The following is a 19,210-nucleotide window of genomic DNA, read 5'->3' as shown; positions in this document are numbered from 1 at the left end:
AAGGCAACTGCCCCTGCCCTGCAAGACAAAGCTGCCCTCAAAGGGACGGGCTGGGCCAGGGGATGGCCGTGGGTCGCCTTTTGCTGCTGGGCCTCCCAGGGACGAGGGGCTCCCTCTGCCATCCTGGCAGGAGCAGGGCCAGAGCCTCCCACCAGCCCCTCTGCTCCCTTTCTGAATCTGGCGGGAGCCCCTCTCCCACATGGCCCTCTGGAGCAACGGGGAGCCAGGAGATGGAACCCCAGGCTCGGGGGGGGGGGGCCTAGTGCTGCGCACTCCTTTGTGAAGGAGGAAGCCCACCATGCCAGGGACCGCCGACCCCCTTCCATGGGTGCAGGAGGCGGCCTTCCTCAAGGGCTGCTCTTGAGTGTCACTCATGAGGACCAAAGATTTGACACTGGCCTGCATTTCTGCAGGGCTTCATAGAATAATGGAGTTGGAAGGGACCTCATGGGCCATCTAGTCCAACCCCCTGCACTATGCAGGACACTCACACAACCGTCTTGCTCATCCACTGTCACCTCCACCCCCTTGAGCCTTCACAGAATCAGCCTCTTTGTCAGATGGCTATCTAGCCTCTGATTAAAAATCTCCAAAGATGGAGAACCCACCACCTCCCGAGGAAGCCTGTTCCACTGAGAAACCGCTCTGACTGTCAGGAACTTCTTCCGGATGTTTAGATGGAATTTCTTTTGAATTAATTTCATCCCATTCGTTCTGGTCTGTCCTTCTGGGGCAAGAGAGAACAACTCTGCTCCTTCCTCCATATGGCAGCCTTTTAAATACTTGAAGATGGTTATCAAATTCCCTCTCAGTCATCTCCTCTCTAGGCTGAACAGACCAAGCTTTCCTCCTACGTCTTGGTCTCCCAACCCCTCCCCATCTTTGCTGCCCTCTTCTTCACCCGGGCTATAGAAGTTCTCAGTTGAGGAAGACATTCTGGTCTTGTCTGCCGAACAGATCCAAGCCACCCAAAGAAGAGAAAGGAGCTGGGTCAAGGGGGCAGAGACAACGGGCCACTTCTCCAGGGTCTCCCTCCCCCCCACACACACACATACACACAGAGCTTTGACCCTGGGTTCGAATGCTCTCTGTGAGGAGCAAGGTGGTCCCTCGGGGAGCACCTGCATGGACCTGCTACACCAAGCATGGAGGCTGGGCTTGACTGTGGAAGGGGGCTGGAGACTCAGGCCCATGCCCCAGAAGGTTCTTGAGGCTGAACCCGGCCCCTGGCACAGAGACTGCCTCCTGCTTGGCACCCTGTTGAGGAGAAGACTTGTGGGTGAGTCTTGGCATTCCTTGAATGGGTGCAGCTCCCAGAAGTGATGGGGGCAGCTTAGCACGGAGCTTGGCGGCAGGTTTGGGGGTCTGCACCTGAGCTTTTTGGCTTGGAAGGCTGGCCTGATACCCTCCTTAATTCTCCACAAAATGCTGACCATCTGGGCGGGGGGGGGGGGGAATCCACACACAAACCTCCACCCAACGTGAATGCTGGAGGGAGGGAGGGAGCCGTTTCTGTAGTGCCTGGCCAGTTCCACACACGGACCGCCTGCACCTGGGCCGGGGTTACGAGGGAGACCAGCGGGGAGAAGGCCAAGCAGTTTCTTTCCCCCTTCTGTTGGGCACTTTGAAGGCCTGCCATCTTTGCTCTTTCCTGCCGGGCTGGCCTGAGGCGAGTGCGAATTCACCCACTGGGTCAGGGAAAAGGGCAGCTGCTTGTCTCCAGCTGCGGCTGCTCCCCCCAAAGCTGCAATCCCGGGCAATGCCCCCTTGGCAGCAGGCAGGTGTCCCGTGTCAGGCAGGCCTTGCACAAAGGCCAGCTGGGGCTGAGTCAGCCGAGGAAGGGGAAGAACAGGTCGCTGCCTTGAAGCAGGAAGAGGGCGGGCCTCCCAGTTCCACCGGCTGGCTGGCTGGCTGGCTGGCTGCCTCTTCTCGCTCTGCTCCTGCCGCGCCAGTCCTGCTGTGCTGTGCCGTGCCATGGGTCCTTGGCTCCTGCTGGCTGCTGCCTGTGGCCTCTGGCCGGGCTTGGGGGAGGCTCACGAGGCATGCACCTCCCCTCCCCACCTATGGTGCCACTCCAGGGAGACGGCTCGGGCCTGCCAGGTAAAGGGGCGGAGGCGGGAGGATTGGCAGCGGGCTCCTACTAGTCCCCAAATGGCCCCCAGCCCCCCCCAAAGGGGGGTGCGCTTCACGTGGGCCGGCCTGAGCTCCTGGGGCCCAAAGCCTTCAGTGGCACCAGTTCTGCCCCGTGGCCCTTGGCCAGCCTTGCTGCCTCTCCAGGGACATCTGCTTGGCCAGGTGCTCTAGCTCTGCAGAACAGTCCACCTGCCTGTGCTTCTCCCCTAAGGAGCAGTGTGGCTGCCTCCTTCGGGGTGCTGTCGTCCCCCACCCCACCCCACCCAGAGGCTGGGCAGAGAAATGGGAATTGCAGGGAAGTGCTTGTGCCTAGTCTGGCTAGAAGTCAGGGGTGGCGGCGGGAGGTGCGGGCCAGAGGGCTGGGCTGCCCCTGCCGCAGAGGGCGCCTCCCTTGCAGCTACCTTTCCCAGCAGACTCTGCATAACACCTGCCTGGTTGCCACAAGGGCGGGTGGAGTTGCACCCACAAAGTCTGCGGGGGGGGGGGGGGGAGGCTGCACTCTCTCTAGCCCTTGAGGCTTGAAGTGTGGGCGGGGGCCCAGTTCACTTGGCTCTGGGTGCCAGCCCAAAAATTGTGGAGCCAGAGTCATTCCTCATCCTTCAGGGACCGGATTCTGCAATTTAATTGCCATGTTTTCTGCCTATTCCTAAACTCTTTGACTTCTTGTAATTCAATTTTTTGTACAATTCTTTCTCTCTCTCTCTCTCTGTCTCCCTCCAGTCTAACTCCCCATGAGGATCCAAAGCAGCTTGCATTCTTCTCCTCCCCTCCATTCTGTCCACTCCACAACCCTTTGAGGTGGGCTAGGCAAAGAGAGCATGACTGCCCAAGGTCACCCAGCCAGCTTCCATGGCAGAAGTGGGGAATCGAACCTGGGTCTCCCAGATCCTAGTCTGACATCTGATCTCCTTCCCCACTCTGGCTCTCTAGCCCTGGCTTCACCCTCAGCCAAAAGCTAACCTCTAACCCTAATTCCTCCCCTTGCCCCCAAATCCTGACAATTTAGTTGAGCGCTGAAGAAAGGCGTCTACCCTCACCAAAGGGTGTGAAGCCGACATGAAACAGCAGTGATAAAAGCTGCATTCTTGAATGGCTTTTCAACAAAACTACCTGAAGTGAAATTGCCATTAAGATTTGCATTTCGATGGAGGACCCCTGAGAGGCACTGCAGTAAAAATCATGGCTGAACAAGCCGGGAGCCACAGGGCCCAGGAAGCCAGGCCCCTGAGCTTGACCAGGTTCTGGCCATAGGGCTTGTGTGTGCAATTAAATGTGAGTGTGGGGGGGGGGCTAGGAGGTCTGCCCCCATTTTGGAGGCTCTCTTCCCTCTGTGTGTGTGTGTGAGAGAGAGAGAGAGAGAGAGAGAGAGAGAGAGAGAGAGAGAGAAATTAGGCAAGAGAACGGGGTACCCTCCATGGTGGCTCCTTGCCCGTGCTGGTCCTCCCTCTCTCTTAAGCCCCAGGCCAAAAAATGTCTCTTTACCCCTCTGGGGGATCTTTTCTTCTCCCTTCTGTGGTCTGGTTGGCTTTTGAGCTGAGAACTTCTTCTTCTTCTGTAATCTCAGAGCTCTCTCAGCCCCACCCACCCCACAGGGTGTCTGTTGTGGGGAGAAGAAAGGGAAGGCGAATGGAAGCCGCTTGGAGACTCCTTCAGATAGAGAAAAGCGGCATAGAAGACCCAACTCTTCTTCTTCTTCTTCTTCTTCTTCTTCTTCTTCTTCTTCTTCTTCTTCTTCTTCTTCTTCTTCTTCTTCTTCTTCTTCTTCTTCTTCTAGCGTGATGCCAGCGGGTTGCAAGATCTTAGTTTGCACTTCGTTTGTGTTCAAAGCGAGCTGAAGTGTGGCCAGTTTAGGCTGGTGGGACACATTTGCTTCAGAGTCAGCGGATGGAGGCTGGTTGGGAGGGATCCAGTCACTCTGGGGCCTCATCCTGACGGGGGCCTCTGCTCTCTGTGCATTGCTGGTTGCCACAGTGGACACACTGGGAACATTAACACACACACACTACAAACATTCTTGTTGTGGAAAACATTTTGTTTGAATTCATCGCAGGATTCCCAATCCAGTTGCGTCATCTTGTCCTGGGCCAGGAATGCCTGAAGCCTGCTGGGTGACGGGCGGTGCTCCTGCCAATGGGGCCAGGCCTGGCGGAGATGGGGGAGGGTTTTGCCCGCTCTCTGGGGTCAGCAAGTCCAAGAAATCTTCCTGTAGCCACTCGGCCCGAGCCGAGCAGATGGCTTCAGGGAACTGGGGAGTCCGTTAAGGCCGTTACTTGGAGAATGTGATCCTGATCAGCAGGGGGAATGACCGGAGTTAATAACTCTCCTTTGTGGATCTTTTTCCTGGTGCCAACCCCAATTAGTCCCTGAAACACAACAGGGGGTTGCCAGGTGCCCCCGACCAAGAGCAGGGGATGGGGCTGCAGGTCTGCCGGGTCCGGATTGGGAACCCCCTGGAGATTTGGGGGTAGGGGGCTGGAGAGGACAGGGACCCTGTGGAGTGCAAGGTGACAGAGCCCTCCTCCAAAGCAGCCTTTTTCTCTGGGGGAGGGGGCTGAACTTTGTTGTCTGGAGATGACCTGTAATTCTGGGGGATCCCCAGGTCCCACCTGGAGGCTGGCATCCCTAGCACACACATGCACACACATGTAGCAAGGACGTAGATGAGCTGGCTCCACCTTTGAACTCTGCACAATTGCCTGGCCCTGAAAGCCCACAAAGATGTGCAGCCCACACAGAGTCTCACGGGGGAAGTCCCACATGGAAAGCCCCCTCCCCACCCCGTGGGGGCCCAAAGCAGCTGCTCCATGGAGGCCCAGCCGGAAACCTTATGCTTTCACTTCCCCCTCAAAGCGGGGAGGGGAGGGGGTGGGAGCTGTTTTCCTTCTCATGTCCCTTGTTTTCCACCCCTGCAGCTTGACTTTCTGCCAGGGACTTCTTTGCACGCAAACCACAAGTAGCCCCAGTCCTGCTGCTGCCTTGGCACTTTCCATCAAAACCCCCAGGCCAAGGGCGCTTGGGGGCTCTGCAACTTTCAACAGAGGGGGTCGCGGTTCGGGACGGGGCTGTGGAGGGGCCAGCAGAGGGTGGTCCAGCTTGATCCAGCCAGCTGGTCCCAGAAGTGCCTCTGTGTCACAGCTGGAGTTAAGATTCAGAGTTAGTGCCACCCCCCTGGGGAGGGGGGCCTCCCCCACGACACTTGGTCACCCCCACCCCACGGCAAGGCTGACCTTGTTGCTTCTCCAGTGCACACCTTGAGGCTGGGCTCCTGACTGGGGTCGGATGTGTGTGGGTTTTCTTTGGCTCCTTCCTTCTCCTTCTTTGCAAGCTTTTAAACAGAGATAGACGGACACTGGAGAGAAATGCTGACTCTGTGAAATTAGGCAGATTGTGAGAGGACAGGCAAAAGGGATTGTGTCTGAGCTTGGCTCTTTCTTGAATGCCCAGGGAAATGCCACCCATTGTTTTGGGGTCAGAAGGCGGGTTTCCTCCAGGCCAGACTGGCCATGGATTCCGGGGGGTGGGGTATCGTCTGAACATGGAATCGGGCAGTAGTTGTGAAATTCCTGCATTCTGCAGGGGGTTGGACCCTGGAGGTCCCTTCCACCTCCATGACTCTATGATCCCTGCAAATGTAGCGGCCAGTTAAGATCAGGACTCACTGAGCAAGGCCTTCTCCCGGCATGATTTTCCAACCCAACCTGAAACCTCGGGAGACACATGTGCACAGCTTCCCCCAGGAGTGCTTTGGGGTGAGAGAGTGGCATGGCGAAGGGACTGAATTGCTGTCACTTTTACTACAATGACGACCTCTTTCTCTTGCAATAATCGTTAAACGATTCCCCAATACAGGATGAAATAGCAGGCCTCCAATCCCTCCCAGCATGTGCAGGAATTGAGGAGAACCCAGGGGTCAATGTGAGGGTGATACATGTCCCATGGTAGGGGCCCTGCACACACGCCCAGCGTCCCCCATCCCGTGTGAAGAAGCCACACTGGTGGAAATCTCCCCTTTCCTGTTTTTCCTCCATCAGCCCCTCTTCCCCTTCCCTGCCACCGACCCTTACTCTCGATAATAAGGGATCCTGAACCCAGGGCCCATTCTGCACACACTGGATAATGCACATTCAGTGCAGGACAGGAAAATTGACTTCAAAATTGCATTTTATTTATTTATATAATGGATTTATTCCTCGCCTCTCCCCGGAGGCCCATTGAAAGCACATTATCTAGTGTGTGTAGAATTTGGTCTCCAAGAACAGCCCAGCTGGGGAAGAGCCCCCCTCGCTGATATCCTGGAGAGCAAAGGCCCCACAAGGAGAGCAAAGGCAAAGGCCACTTCATAGAATCACAGAATCACAGAGTTGGAAGGGGCCAATGCAGGCCATCTAGTCCAACCCCCTGCTCAACGCAGGATCAGCCCTAAGCATCCTAAAGCATCCAAGAAAAGTGTGTATCCAACCTTTGCTTGAAGACTGCCAGTGAGGGGGAGCTCACCACCTCCTTAGGCAGCCTATTCCACTGCTGAACTACTCTGACTGTGAAATTTGTTTTCCTGATATCTAGCCTATATCGTTGTAAAAGGTAAAGGTAAAGGTATCCCCTGTGCAAGCACCGAGTCATGTCTGACCCTTGGGGTGACGCCCTCCAGCATTTTCATGGCAGACTCAATACGGGGTGGTTTGCCAGTGCCTTCCCCAGTCATGACCGTTTACCCCCCAGCAAGCTGGGTACTCATTTTACCGACCTCGGAAGGAGGGAAGGCTGAGTCAACCTTGAGCCGGCTGCTGGGATTGAACTCCCAGCCTCATGGGCAAAGCTTTCAGACGGCTGCCTTACCACTCTGCGCCACAAGAGGCTCTTATATCGTTGTACTTGTAGCTTAAACCCATTACTGTGTGTCCTTTGCAGCCAACGGAAACAGCATCCTGCCCTCCTCCAAATGACAACCTTTCAAATACTTAAAGAGGGCTATCATGGGGGTCCCGACCCCCCAGGTTGAGGACCACTGAGCTAGGGGGATTCAGTGCCTCTAGAGAGCAGGAAGGAAACCGCTCGCACAAGGGTTGTTCAGAGGTTGCTGTGAAAGGGGGCTTTGGGCCCCATTTTCTTGTCTCCCGCAAGTCCTCTAACCTCTCCTGCCTGGAAGTGTGGTTATCCAGTGGTGCCATTTGAGAAGGGCCTGAGTTCCCTGCTTACTCTGTCCTCTTGAATTTTCCTGGTGCAGCTTTTTTGTGTTCACATGCACACAAAAGACTACACCTTGAGTTAAACTGTGTTTGAGTTAAACTGCCCTCCTCCAAGTGACAACCTTTCAAATACTTAAAGAGGTCTATCATGTCCCCTCTCAACCTCCTTTTCTCCAGGCTGAACATTCCCAAGTCCCTCAACCTATCTTCATAGGGCTTGGTCCCTTGGCCCCAGATCATCTTCGTCGCTCTCCTCTGTACCCTTTCAATTTTATCGACGTCCTTCTTGAAGTGAGGCCTCCAGAACTGCACACAGTACTCCAGGTGTGGTGTGACCAGTGCCATATACAATGGGACTATGACATCTTGTGATTTTGATGTGATGCCTCTGTTGATACAGCCCAAAATGGCATTTGCCTTTTTTACCGCTGCATCACACTGCCTGCTCATGTTTAGTTTAGAATCCACAAGTACCCCAAGGTCTCGTTCACACACAGTGTTACCTAGAAGCGTATCTCCCATCCAGTAGGCATGCTTTTCATTTTTCTGACCCAGATGCAGAACTTTACACTTATCTTTATTAAATTGCATCTTGCTCTCATTTGCCCATTTTTCCATTGTGTTCAGATCTCGTTGAACTCTGTCTCTATCTTCTGGAGTATTTGCCAGTCCTCCCAATTTGGTGTCATCTGCAAACTTGATGAGTAGTCCCTCCACCCTCTCATCTAGATCATTAATAAATATGTTAAAAAGTACCGGGCCGAGCACCGAGCCCTGAGGTACCCCGCTACTCACCTCCCTCCAGTCTGATGAAACACCATTGACAACAACTCTTTGAGTGCGGTTCTCTAGCCAATTCCCTATCCACCTAACTATCTGAAAATCCAGATTGCAGTCCTTCAACTTATCCATCAGAACATCATGGGGAACCTTGTCAAAAGCTTTACTGAAATCCAAGTAAATGACATCAACCGAATTTCCCCGATCCAGCAAACCTGTTACTTGGTCAAAAAAGGAAACTAGGTTGGTCTGGCAGGACCTGTTGGAGACAAATCCATGCTGACTTCCTTGGATCACCAAATTGTCCTCCAGATGTTTGCAGATCGCTCCCTTTAATATCTGCTCCATTATCTTCCCCACAACAGAGGTCAGACTCACTGGTCTGTAGTTTCCCGGGTCATCCTTCCTCCCTTTTTTGAAGATCGGAATAACGTTTGCTCTCTTCCAGTCCTCCGGGACATCTCCAGTCCTTAAAGAGGTTCCGAAGACGATGGACAAGGGCTGTGCAAGTTCTCTGGAAAGTTCTTTGAGTACTCTCGGGTGCATTTCATCCGGACCAGGGGATTTGAACTCATCCAGTGCAGCTAAATGCCTCTCGACAACCTCTCTATCCATGTTAACCTGCCACCCAGACACTGTCCTTTGGCTATGGCCATCTCTAGATGTGCCTAAACACTTTGACCTGTGGGAAAAAACAGTTATAAAATAGGCACTAAGCTTTTCTGCTTTCTCTGCATCTTCCGTTAGAGTTTGTCCATCCGCACCCAACAGTGGGCCTATTGCCTCCTTTACTTTACGTTTGCCCCTCACATAACTGAAAAATCTTTTCTTCCATGAATGGGTCTCTAAAAATAGCAGCCATGGGGGCGGGAGGGGTGCGTTTGGAGGGGGGGGGTTTCCGAAAAGAAACAGGGCAGGGGAAACAGCACCATTGTGAAGCAGGCTGAGAAAGAGGAACTGCGTAGTCCGCTCTCATTCCAGACGCGTCCTGCTGCTGGAGCTGAAATATTTGCATCTGTTTCTCTTCTAAAACTGTTGCTTGCTAATAATAGACCCATCAAGCCTACATCATAGACAAATAATGGTTGGTTTGAGCAAGGGTGTAAAACTCTCGATGAAGACGTAACCCACAAAGTGAGTAAACAAATTCTAGATTTGCACCACCTCTCTCCGCTTCCTGCTCCCCCTCTGCCGGTGTGCAGGGCTGCTTCACTCAAGAAGCTGTTTCCAGCTCACCTGCCCATCCAACGATAAAGCCACCCTCTAGCACAGGGGCAGTCAACCTGTAGTCCTCCATGGACTACAATTCCCATGCTGGCAGGGGCTCATGGGAATTGTAGTCCATGGACATCTGGAGGACCACAGGTTGACTGCCCCTGCTCTAGCACACTGAGAACCCTCTGTGGGGATGTGCAGCGCAAGGGTCATGTATGTGTCTGACGGGGCTTGTTCTGCCTGCACATGTTCTGTACATGTTCTGTTTGAGCATGTTCTGTCTGCCTTCCAGTGGTGATTTTAAATGCTTAGCCTCCTTGAGCTTCACTCAGATGGATCGAATCAATGGGCCGGGGAGGTATCAGTCCTGCACTGGTGCAACAAGGGCCCGGCCAAGATTGGACCCGGGGGCTTGTTCCCAGCCCCACGGCTGCTCTGCTTCTCCAGGCGATGCTGACGGACCTCCTAGAATTTGCCTCTGGACAAAGGCAGGTTAAAAAGGCTTTGAACGGATAAACCTGGCATTAGATGCTTTTCTTTTCAAGCCATGAACTCCGTGCATGAAGCTTGGCCTCAACCATGGCCAGAGCTTTCTCTGTCCTGGCCCCCACCTGGTGGAAGGAGCTCCCAGAGGAGGTCAGGCCCCTGATATCCTTGAACAGTTCCGCAGGGCCTGCAAGAGGGAGCTCCTCCGCCAGGCACTTGGATGAGGTCGCTCCGTGCCATCCCTTCCCCAGGGCCCTCCTCCTGAGCCCCCTCCGCCAGCACCCACCATAATCCCGCCCAACCCGCTGGGCTACCGGTAGGAGTTAATTTAATGTTTCCCACATTTTTCTACTGTTCCATGCTGCTTGTTGTTTCACTTCCTTCATTATTGTTAAACTAAGTTATCTATGTTTTATGTAAACCGCACTGAGCCTTCGGGGTGGTGAATGAATGAATGAATGAATGAATGAATGAATGAATGAATGAATGAATGAATGATAAATTCCTGAGCATTTGCATAAATGAGCTCTCTCCTTTGCAGGCTTCTTTGCAGGTCTTCCGGGGCCCTCGTTCTCTCCAGCTCTCTCAGGGGCCAGTTTGGAGGCCCGTGGCCCCTTCCCTGACACAGGCGCTGTTTCTCTTGCAGGCGGAGCAGCTCTGTGCCAGGAGGGCAGCCCCCCAGGCCTCCCCGGTCTCTGTGCAGCTGTACTACGAGTGTCTGTGCCCAGCCTGCCGCAGTTTCGTTTCCACTCAGCTCTTCCCCACGTGGGTCATGTTGAATGAAATCATGAATGTCACACTGGTGCCATTTGGCAATGCCAAGGTAAGAGGGCCTGCCGGCCTCAGTTGGCCAACCGGGGAAAGGAGGGACGCCAGCCACGCAGGCAGCAGTCCCACTGAGCTCTGTCCTTGTTGCAGGAGACCAAGGCGGAAGGCAAGTGGCACTTCGAGTGTCAGCATGGCCAAGAGGAGTGCCAGGGGAACATGATGGAGGTAAGCCAGCCAAGGAGACCTGGGCGGGGTCTGTGGGGTGCAGGCAGTGAGAGAGCAAGTCAGGCAGCTGGATTGCAAACTGGAGCAGCCATTGGCATCCTCTTCCCAGGGGCCCCACCCCGATCCCTCTTGCCTTTTGCCATCCCTTCCCTCCCTGCAATGATTTTAGTCTCCTGCCTCTCTCAGGCCTGCCTCATCCACTTGCTCAAGGACTTTGATCTTTACTTCCCAGTCATCTTCTGCATGGAGTCTGGCAGCGCCGTCGTGGGGAACTTATTGCCGGTACGTGAACTTTGATTTCTGGCCCCCATCCACTGCTGGATGGTGTGTGTGTGTGTGTGTGTGTGTGTGTGCTTAACGCAGTGTTGAGACCATGATGGACAGTACTTTAAACCCCATCCTCCAAGCGCTGGAGTATCAGAGAAACAGAAGGTGAAGAGTTAAACCTTCTCACAATGAGGGAGCTTGAGTGACAGCCTGTTCCAAGCACTTTGATTGGTCTCCAGCAGCCGAGAGTGAAGTGCTATAAGGAAGTTTTTGGATTCTGGCAAAGACCTGCATTGAGAGAAGGCCATTCTGTACCTTAGCTGTTGCACATCTTCTTTGAGATTTTAATCAGAAAATACAGTTTTGACTAAAGAGTCTGGGTTCAGCCTAAGCTGAAAGCAGTTCTACGCAGACAGGAGAACTGGGAATAATATTTGGCAGGGTGATTTTTGGTAGTGGAGTGATACTCCCAGTCAAACCAAAGGAAAGGGTGCACGCTGTCCTACCCTGTGGCTGAATATTAATTTGGGTTATAACTCAGTCTTGGAACATCAAAGGAATGTGCAGGAGCCCTCTCTACCGAAGCCCCTTCAGAATGGCACTTGAAACATTGGTAGAATCAAACAAAAGTTGTTATTTAACACACTGGGAAAGGTCAGGTGGAATGAGGAGTTGAAAATGTTGAGGTTAAGACATCTGTTGTGCAGTCTTTAGTTCTTAAATATAGACGCTCATTCCCTTAGTTCTTAGTAATGATAGGCGTTTGTGTTTTCCCAATCACTACAGTAGGTTCCTTAAACCTGTCACCCTCTGTCAGTACCCAATTTCCCCTTCTGATAAACACCAGCTTCCCTATAGCTCCTGAAGTGTCTAAAGCAGTGTCCTTTCACACCATGCCTGGGAAATCCTCAGACCTAATTGCCCTGTTTAACTGGGCTGGGATTCTTCTTCTCTCCCTGGAAGATATCTCCCCTTTCCTTTGGTCTGACAGGATGTCTCAATCTGCTAACTAAATCACCCTGCCAAATATTATTCCCACTTCTCCTGTCTGTGTAGAATTGCTTTCAGTTTAGGCTGAACACCAGCTCTTTAGTCAAAATTGTATTTTCTGACTGAAATGTCCTTGGGGAAGATGTGCAACAATTAAGGTACAGAATGGTCTTCTCTCAATTCAGGTCTCTGTCAGAATCCCAAATTTTCCTCAGCACACCGCTCTGATAGGACTTCTCTCTCTTCTCACTCAAGCTCTCTTGTTGGGTGAAGGTTTAACTCTTCACCTTCTGCTACTCTGATACTTCAGCACAGGGGCATTTGGCATTTGGCTTAGACATGGTGTCTTCCCCCACACCAGAGGTCAGGCGTCTGACTTGGGACCTTTCACATGACTCTCCCACAGAGCTTCGTCCCTCAACAGGAAGTGTTCTGACTCGGCATGAGATATATAGCCCTCCAGCTTGTGTGCATGTGTGTGTCTGGCTCTAAACATGGGCCAGCCCCCCATTAGTTTCCCATTGGAAGGCAACTGGTGGGCCTGTCGTCCAGAAATAACTGTACAAAAGCCCAACACAACTTGTCATGTCTGTTAGGGTGGGTCATCATCTGTTGGCAAAATAGGGGTGGTGGGTAGGCCGAGGTTTCTGTAGGCAGCGCTCCCCACACACACACACCCTATAGTGGCAATGGCATAGGTCAGCCTGGTTGTGCCCTGTCTGATGCCCATCTCCCTCCAGGGCTGAAATGGCCAGGCCACACGTGTGCCTATCTGGTTTTGGAATAAATCAAGGGGGTATCAAAATGATGCGGCCGAGAGCTTGTTGCTGGTGCGCAGCAAGAGACTTGTGCAACTGCGGACTAGTGTGGTGAAGAGTGCTGTGCATGGGATTCCATGGACCGATTCTGCGAATAGCAGCGCTTTCCTCTGGCATGAGGACGAGCCTTTCCCTGCTGCTTCTTTGAACAGCAAAAAAAAAAAAAAAAAGTCACTACTAGCAGAACAAGTTCACAAGATCCGACCCATGAAGTCCTGTAGGATACCCCCCCCCCCTGCAGAATCCGTCAGCAATGCATACTACCTTCTATGGTAGACCCAGTTCAAGATTTTGGCCAGTGCACTGATGCTGCTCAATCCACCATGCCCCTTCTGACAAATTCTGGTCTTACAGTGTCTGAAGGTTTATGCTCCGGAGCTGTCTTTGGCCAATGTCACCGCCTGTGCCACCAGCGACCTGGGTAACCAGCTGATGCACCAGAATGCGCAGCGCACCATGGCCCTGAAACCACCGCACCAGTATGTGCCATGGATAGTCATTAATGGGGTAAGTGCCAAAGAAAAAGGCCAGATGTATTATCAGGAGGGGAGTCTGGGTTGCCAACCTCCCAGTAAGGTCTGGAGATCTCCTGGAATTACAGCTCCTCTCCAGATCGCAAAGATCTGTTCCCCTGGAGGAAATGGCTGTCTGAGAGGGTGGACTAGATGGCCTTGTGACCCATTGAGACCCTCCTCCTCCCCAACCCTGCTAGAGTTGGCAATTATTATTATTATTATTATTATTATTATTATTATTATTATTATTATTATTATTATTATTAATATTTCCGTTTATTTCCCGCCACCCCCAAGTGGCTCGTGGCGAGTTACAGTGTCTTAAAACCCCATTAAAACTCCCTTTAAAAGACTTAAAAACCATCACAGCATGCAATAATAAAATCCCCTTCCTAAGAAGGGGGAGCGGAGGAGAAGGAGGTCAACGATGTTCAAGAAGAAGCCCGGGGAAGATTCTGGGGTGGGGAGAGAAAGACCATCTCTAAATCTCAGCCCAGAGACTGTTGAGCCAAAGTAACAAAGCAGGGTTGCCTCTTTGCCTTTTTTGATGGAGGGTCCCCCATCCTTCCACTATTTACAAGTACAGGGTTTCGAATTTTGAGTCCAGGGGCACCTTTAAGACCAACCATGGTTAATTCTGGGTGTGAGCTTTCATTTGAAAGCCCACAAAAGCTTATACCCAGAATGAAACTTCATTGGTCTTAAAGACAGCACAGTGAGGGGTGGTGAATGAATGAATGAATGAATGAATGAATGAATGAATGAATGAATGAATGAATGAATGAATGAATGAATGAATGAATGCCACTACGCTCAAATTTTGCTCTCTTAGAAGAACAATGGATATAAAATTCTGGATATAAAATTCTGCAGGTGTACATACTTTTTCAGATCTGAAGAAGTGTGCATGCCCACAAAAGCTTCTACCCAGAATGAAACTTTGTTGGTCTTGGAGGTACCTCTGGACTTGGACTTTATTCTCTTGCTTCAGACCAACACACTGACCCAGCTGAATCTCAGTACAATGTTTGTTCTTTTTCTGCTCTCAGCCGGGATTGTAGTGTAAGATAGAGCGATCCCCTGCAGGATCTGGTGGAAAGTTCTGCCCAAGAGATTTTGCTGCAGCCTTTATTCCCAGATACCTTTCCTACTTCAGGGCTATAAATCTGCCATGGGGAGCCTTCTTCCTTTGAGAATTCAAGAGTTCCCCATAAAGCTGGGGCGGATTGGGAGACCATTTTAACTCCCAAATATGGCATATTTGCAATAAGACCTCCTTTCTGTGGCTGTCACTTCTTTAAAAAATGTCCAGAATCGCCTCAGTCGAAGACATGTGACATTTGCAAGGCAAAAGTGAATCTCTGGATCCAGAATGATTCCTTGTTGCATCTGAGGAGGCCTTTAAGGGCTCAGTGAAAGTCCACCAAGTCAGCATTCCTTGCCTAGCAGGTGTGGGGAAACCATCAGACTATGGTTTCCCCCCACTTTCAAATATCTTCTTCAGCATTGCATGTGGGTGGGGACATGAGCCACAGGTGCAGGAAATGCTGCTGCACTGGTATTTATTCATCTTCCTCCCCAGTAAGGATCTAAGCAGCTTACATCCTTTTCCTCTCCTCTGTTTTATCCTCACAACAATCTTGTGAGGTGGGTGAGGCTGGGCAGTTTGCGACTGGCCCGTGGCTCCCTTTGGAGCTTCCGTAGCAGAGTGGGGTTTTGAGCCTGGGTCTTCAGACAGGGACCCAGGCTCAAATCCCCACTCTGCACTGTGGGGTTATACAGTAAGGTTCGGCATTGAAGATTTATGGGGGTATTCAATGAGCCGACAATGTTAGTGACGCAAAAAATTCCTTGTGCAAAAATGGTTTCCGTGTCAGGTGGAAATCGGGATCCTTTTCTTGGGTTGGCCTTGAGCATCGGTCTTCCAGAACTGCTCTGCCCCCCTTCAGACACACACACAAGCTCTCCCTATGAGGTGAAGCCCCTGGTCTGTCGGTGCCCAGGATTGGGTTCATTGGGAGATGTTTCTCCCTCCTCTTTTGTTCTGAGCTGGGCTGGCTGTGGAAGCAGAGTGGGTTTCATTAACTATTTGATGGCGTTTGGGCTTTTAAATAAAGTGTTGTGTCCAGAGGCACCTTTAAGGTCAGCCAAGTTTTATTCAAGGTCTGAGGCCTAAGGGCATGCATGCAAATGTTTATACCTCGATTGACCCTTTGCTGGTCTTAAAAATGCCTGACTGTACTCAAACATTGCTCTGTTGTTTCAGACCAAGATCCACATGAGCCTTGATGTAAAAAATATATATTCATGTATTGCTTGTCTTAGGAAGCTGCTGAGAGGCAGTGTGGAGATCTTTGAAGCCAATGAAAGGCAACAACAAAACAAACACGGCAGTGGGGGGGGGATTTGTTTTACGTTTGACCCTTGTTGACATTCCCCGCTCTGTGGGTCTTCAGCCAGACCCCCATGCTGCCCTTTCTCTATAGTCCTTCCCTCTCTCACACACCGCCATAGCATCTTTCTCACAGTTTGGAAAGGTGTGGGTGCCTGCATGCCTTGTGCGTTCTGCAGAGGCTGCAAGTCTACCAGGGGCGGGGTGGAGGTTCAATGCAGCTTCTCTCACAGTTCCCCTTTTCTTCCTCAGAAGCACACAGAAATCCTGCAGTCTCTGGCTGGCGAGGCTCTGTTCAGGCTAGTCTGCAACTTATACCAGGCAAGTTTCTTTTCTGGGGTCAATCTCTGGCTGGGCACATGAAAAGCCACTTCCCAACAACTTCTCGGTCCCATTTCCTCTTTGCCCGGCTTTCTGGAGGGGCTTTCCTTCCCTGGTAGCTTTAGCTGAAGAAGAAGAGTTGGTTCTTAGATGCGGCTTTTCTCTACCCAAAGGAGGCTCAAAGCGGCTTCCAGTCACCTTCCCTTTCCTCTCCCCACAACAAATACCCTGTGAAGGAGGGGAGGCTGAGAGAGCCCTGAGATTACTGAAGAAGGAGAAGAGTTGGTTCTTATATGCTGCTTTTCTCTACCCAAAGGAGGCTCAAAGGGGCTTACATTTGCCTTCCCATTCCTCTCCCCACAACGGACACCCTGTGGGGTGGGTGAGGCTGAGAGAGCCCTGATATCACTGCTCGGGCAGAACAGTTTTATCAGTGCCATGGCGAGCCCAAGGTCACCCAGCTAGCTGCATGTGGGGGAGCGGGGAATCGAACCCGGCTCACCAGATTAGAAGTCCGCGCTCCTGACCACTCCGCCAGGCTGGCTCCTCAGTGCTTCCTCAGTCATGAGGAGGGGAGAAGAGCATGAAGGACGGTCCCATGAACAGCGTCCTCGAGGCCCTTGAGGCAGCAGAGTCTGCATGTGCAGAAACAAGTAACAGGCGGAGTCTCTTTATCTTTGCAGAAGCTGATAGGAACCCTGACTTGTAAGGAACACCATTCCAGGCAAGATAGAGACGAGATTCTAATCTCGTCTCAGTGGGATAGATAGAGATGCAGGAGGCATGCCCTGCCTTCAGGGTGCCAGGGTGGAGAAGAGAGAGCAACCGTGTGGAGAGAAGTGTCAGGCGGGAAGGCAGGAAGGTTCCCTGAGAGTCACAGTCTACACATCAGAGGGACAGCACTAGTCGAAAGGAGGGAGGCCTAGGGTCCTGGCCTGTTCCTCGGACTCCCTGTAGTCCCCCTCTGCATTCTGAGGCTAAGAGACGGTGCAAAGTGCTTCACTTCCAACAAAACAAACGGCTGTAGTAGCAACAGTCAAATATTTAACTTAAATGGTGTCCTGCAATTCAAGATCGAGCCAAGTTTCGGAGAAATGCAGTTGTATCTTCACAGGATTCCAAGAACGAGTGTCTTCTGGAGCTGAGCTGGTATTATTTGCTCCAGGTGTTTCTAGAGACTTCTAGGCACTGCAAAGGCCTCCCATGATAACTGGCATGATAATCACCTTCTTCCCCCAGATGCACGCTCTCCATTTGTAGTTCTTGGTATTTGGTGATCTTTTCCTGTTCTTTCTTTTTCATTCTGCTGTCTCCTGGGATTGCAATATCAATGATCCAAACTCTTATTTCTCATTTCTTATATAATTGTGATATTAGGGATATTATGCTGATTATGTGCATATGTGTATATGTTCATAATTATGTTATTATAATAGTAATAATAATTATTATTTAATATATAGGTTCTAAATAAACTTGGTTGGTCAGATTTGCCTTTACTGGGAAAACTCTTCTAGGAAGGAAAGAATAAGGAGAACATGTTGCAAAGAGAACTAAGGCCTTTTGGGGAGGCAAGAGAAATAAAAATATGCAAATCCAGGATGGTTGGTTGTTGACTTTTGAAAAACTTATTGGAATGGGGGGAAAGTAATGGGGCTCTCCCTCTTTGGAGTTCTGAGCTCTGCATTTCCTTTTCCTGCAGGGAGAGCTGCCTCCGGCTTGCCAAGGACAGCCCCAAGCCCAGCCTTCTGCATCCCCACAACATACCTGCTGGAGGCGTTAGCATCAGGCCTGGCCTTCCTGCCCCTGTCCTGACCCCCAGAGCCATGGATGCTGGTCTCGCCTGAGGCCGACCAGTAAGAGTCTTTTTCTTCCTGGGCCTCTGGAAGGCAAAGGTATAGCTGGGCCCTCTGCCTACACCCCTGAAGGAGGAAAAGGGGTTCCCACAGAAGGGCTCTTTCTTCTCATACGCTACTGCTTGAGCAGATCCACGGACACAGGGTTAGGTGCAGAATCACCAATATCCTGTATTCATCTGATTTTATGCAGAAATGGAAATGATAACTTGGAGAAGGGAGTCTGATTTCTTTACCAAATAATGGTCTCGTCTTATTTTGGTCTGGGATTTTCGGTACGACTGGGCGGGGGAGAGGGCAGAAGAATATCCCTTGTCGGATCGGATCCTGGTGCACATGAGGTGCTTCTGGACAGCCCTTCCCATTTGTTCCCTTTAATGACTGACATGCAAAGAGAGACTGCTTCTGAACATGGCAGTTCCATTTAGCCCTCCTAGCTGCCATCTGTTAATCAACCCTTTCCCATTTTAGGGAATGGCAGGGTAGAAATAAGATTCAATCTCTGAAGCTGAAGAATGTGCAGCTAATGTGTTCATAAGAAGCTTATACCCAGAATAAAACTTGCATGGTCTTAAAGGAGCCGGTGGAGTCAAACTTTGTTCCGTCCCTATTGGTTTAAGACTTTCTTCCCAGTTTAATTTTTTAGAATTTTCTGTACAGTTTACATAGATCAAAAGAGAACAAGAGACTAAATGGCAAATATTTAGCCAGGGAGCAGGAGACAAGCCAACAAATTGAGAAACAAAGTTTGAATCCACTGGCTCCTTTAAGACCAACTGGCTCCTTTATTCAAGATGACCCCCCCCCCCCTCAGCAACACCCACCCACCAGGCATCAGGCATCGGCAGCTGACAGAGCCAGGCAGAGAACTTCCTGCAGGCAAGCACGATATAGGCTAGATATCAGGAAAAAAAGTTTCACAGTCAGAGTAGTTCAGCAGTGGAATAGGCTGCCTAAGGAGGTGGTGAGCTCCCCCTCACTGGCAGTCTTCAAGAAAAGGTTGGATGCACACTTTTCTTGGATGCTTTAAGATGCTTAGGGCTGATCCTGCATTGAGCAGGGGGTTGGACTAGATGGCCTATATGGCCCCTTCCCACTCTATGATTCTGTGGTCCTGCAGAGAGCGGGGAGAGGTGGGCCAAAGCCCCAGAGTTGACTTACATTTATTACATTTATATATCACCCTCCCTGGAGGCTGAGGGCGGTTTACATGGAACACAGGAACAATACAGAGAAGTCATTAATCATTAATCAATAG

General features: G+C 51.3%; 1 protein-coding gene across 2 annotated transcripts; it reads left to right on the top strand.

Annotated features, from left to right (window-relative positions):
- Positions 1 to 1,865: 1,865 nt before the first annotated feature.
- On the top strand, positions 1,866 to 18,195 carry IFI30 (IFI30 lysosomal thiol reductase). 2 transcript variants are annotated; one of them, XM_077331507.1, is made up of 7 exons: positions 1,866 to 2,100; positions 10,447 to 10,623; positions 10,719 to 10,793; positions 10,980 to 11,075; positions 13,223 to 13,375; positions 16,028 to 16,100; positions 17,803 to 18,195. In XM_077331507.1, exons 1-7 carry the CDS (start codon positions 1,975 to 1,977, stop codon positions 17,877 to 17,879), a joined length of 777 nt encoding a protein of 258 aa, XP_077187622.1. In that variant the 5' UTR covers positions 1,866 to 1,974; the 3' UTR covers positions 17,880 to 18,195. The 2 variants fall into 2 exon arrangements, with proteins under 2 accessions (XP_077187622.1, XP_077187623.1); XM_077331508.1 differs by having other exon boundaries at positions 1,878 to 2,100; positions 16,028 to 16,096; positions 17,799 to 18,195.
- Positions 18,196 to 19,210: the final 1,015 nt, after the last annotated feature.

Source organism: Paroedura picta, chromosome 4 (genome assembly GCF_049243985.1).
Source record: "Paroedura picta isolate Pp20150507F chromosome 4, Ppicta_v3.0, whole genome shotgun sequence".
In the NCBI taxonomy this organism is placed as follows: domain Eukaryota; kingdom Metazoa; phylum Chordata; class Lepidosauria; order Squamata; family Gekkonidae; genus Paroedura; species Paroedura picta.
The sequence above is the reverse complement of the archived record's forward strand: the minus strand, read 5'-3'. Positions and strand labels throughout refer to the sequence as shown.

Coding starts and splice junctions, on each gene's coding strand:
- IFI30 (XM_077331507.1), top strand. CDS start 1,975: ATGGGTCCTTGGCTCCTGCTGGCTGCTGCCTGTGGCCTCTGGCCGGGC. Junction 2,101..10,446: donor AGACGGCTCGGGCCTGCCAG/GTAAAGGGGCGG, acceptor TTTCTCTTGCAG/GCGGAGCAGCTCTGTGCCAG. Junction 16,101..17,802: donor CTGCAACTTATACCAGGCAA/GTTTCTTTTCTG, acceptor TCCTGCAGGGAG/AGCTGCCTCCGGCTTGCCAA.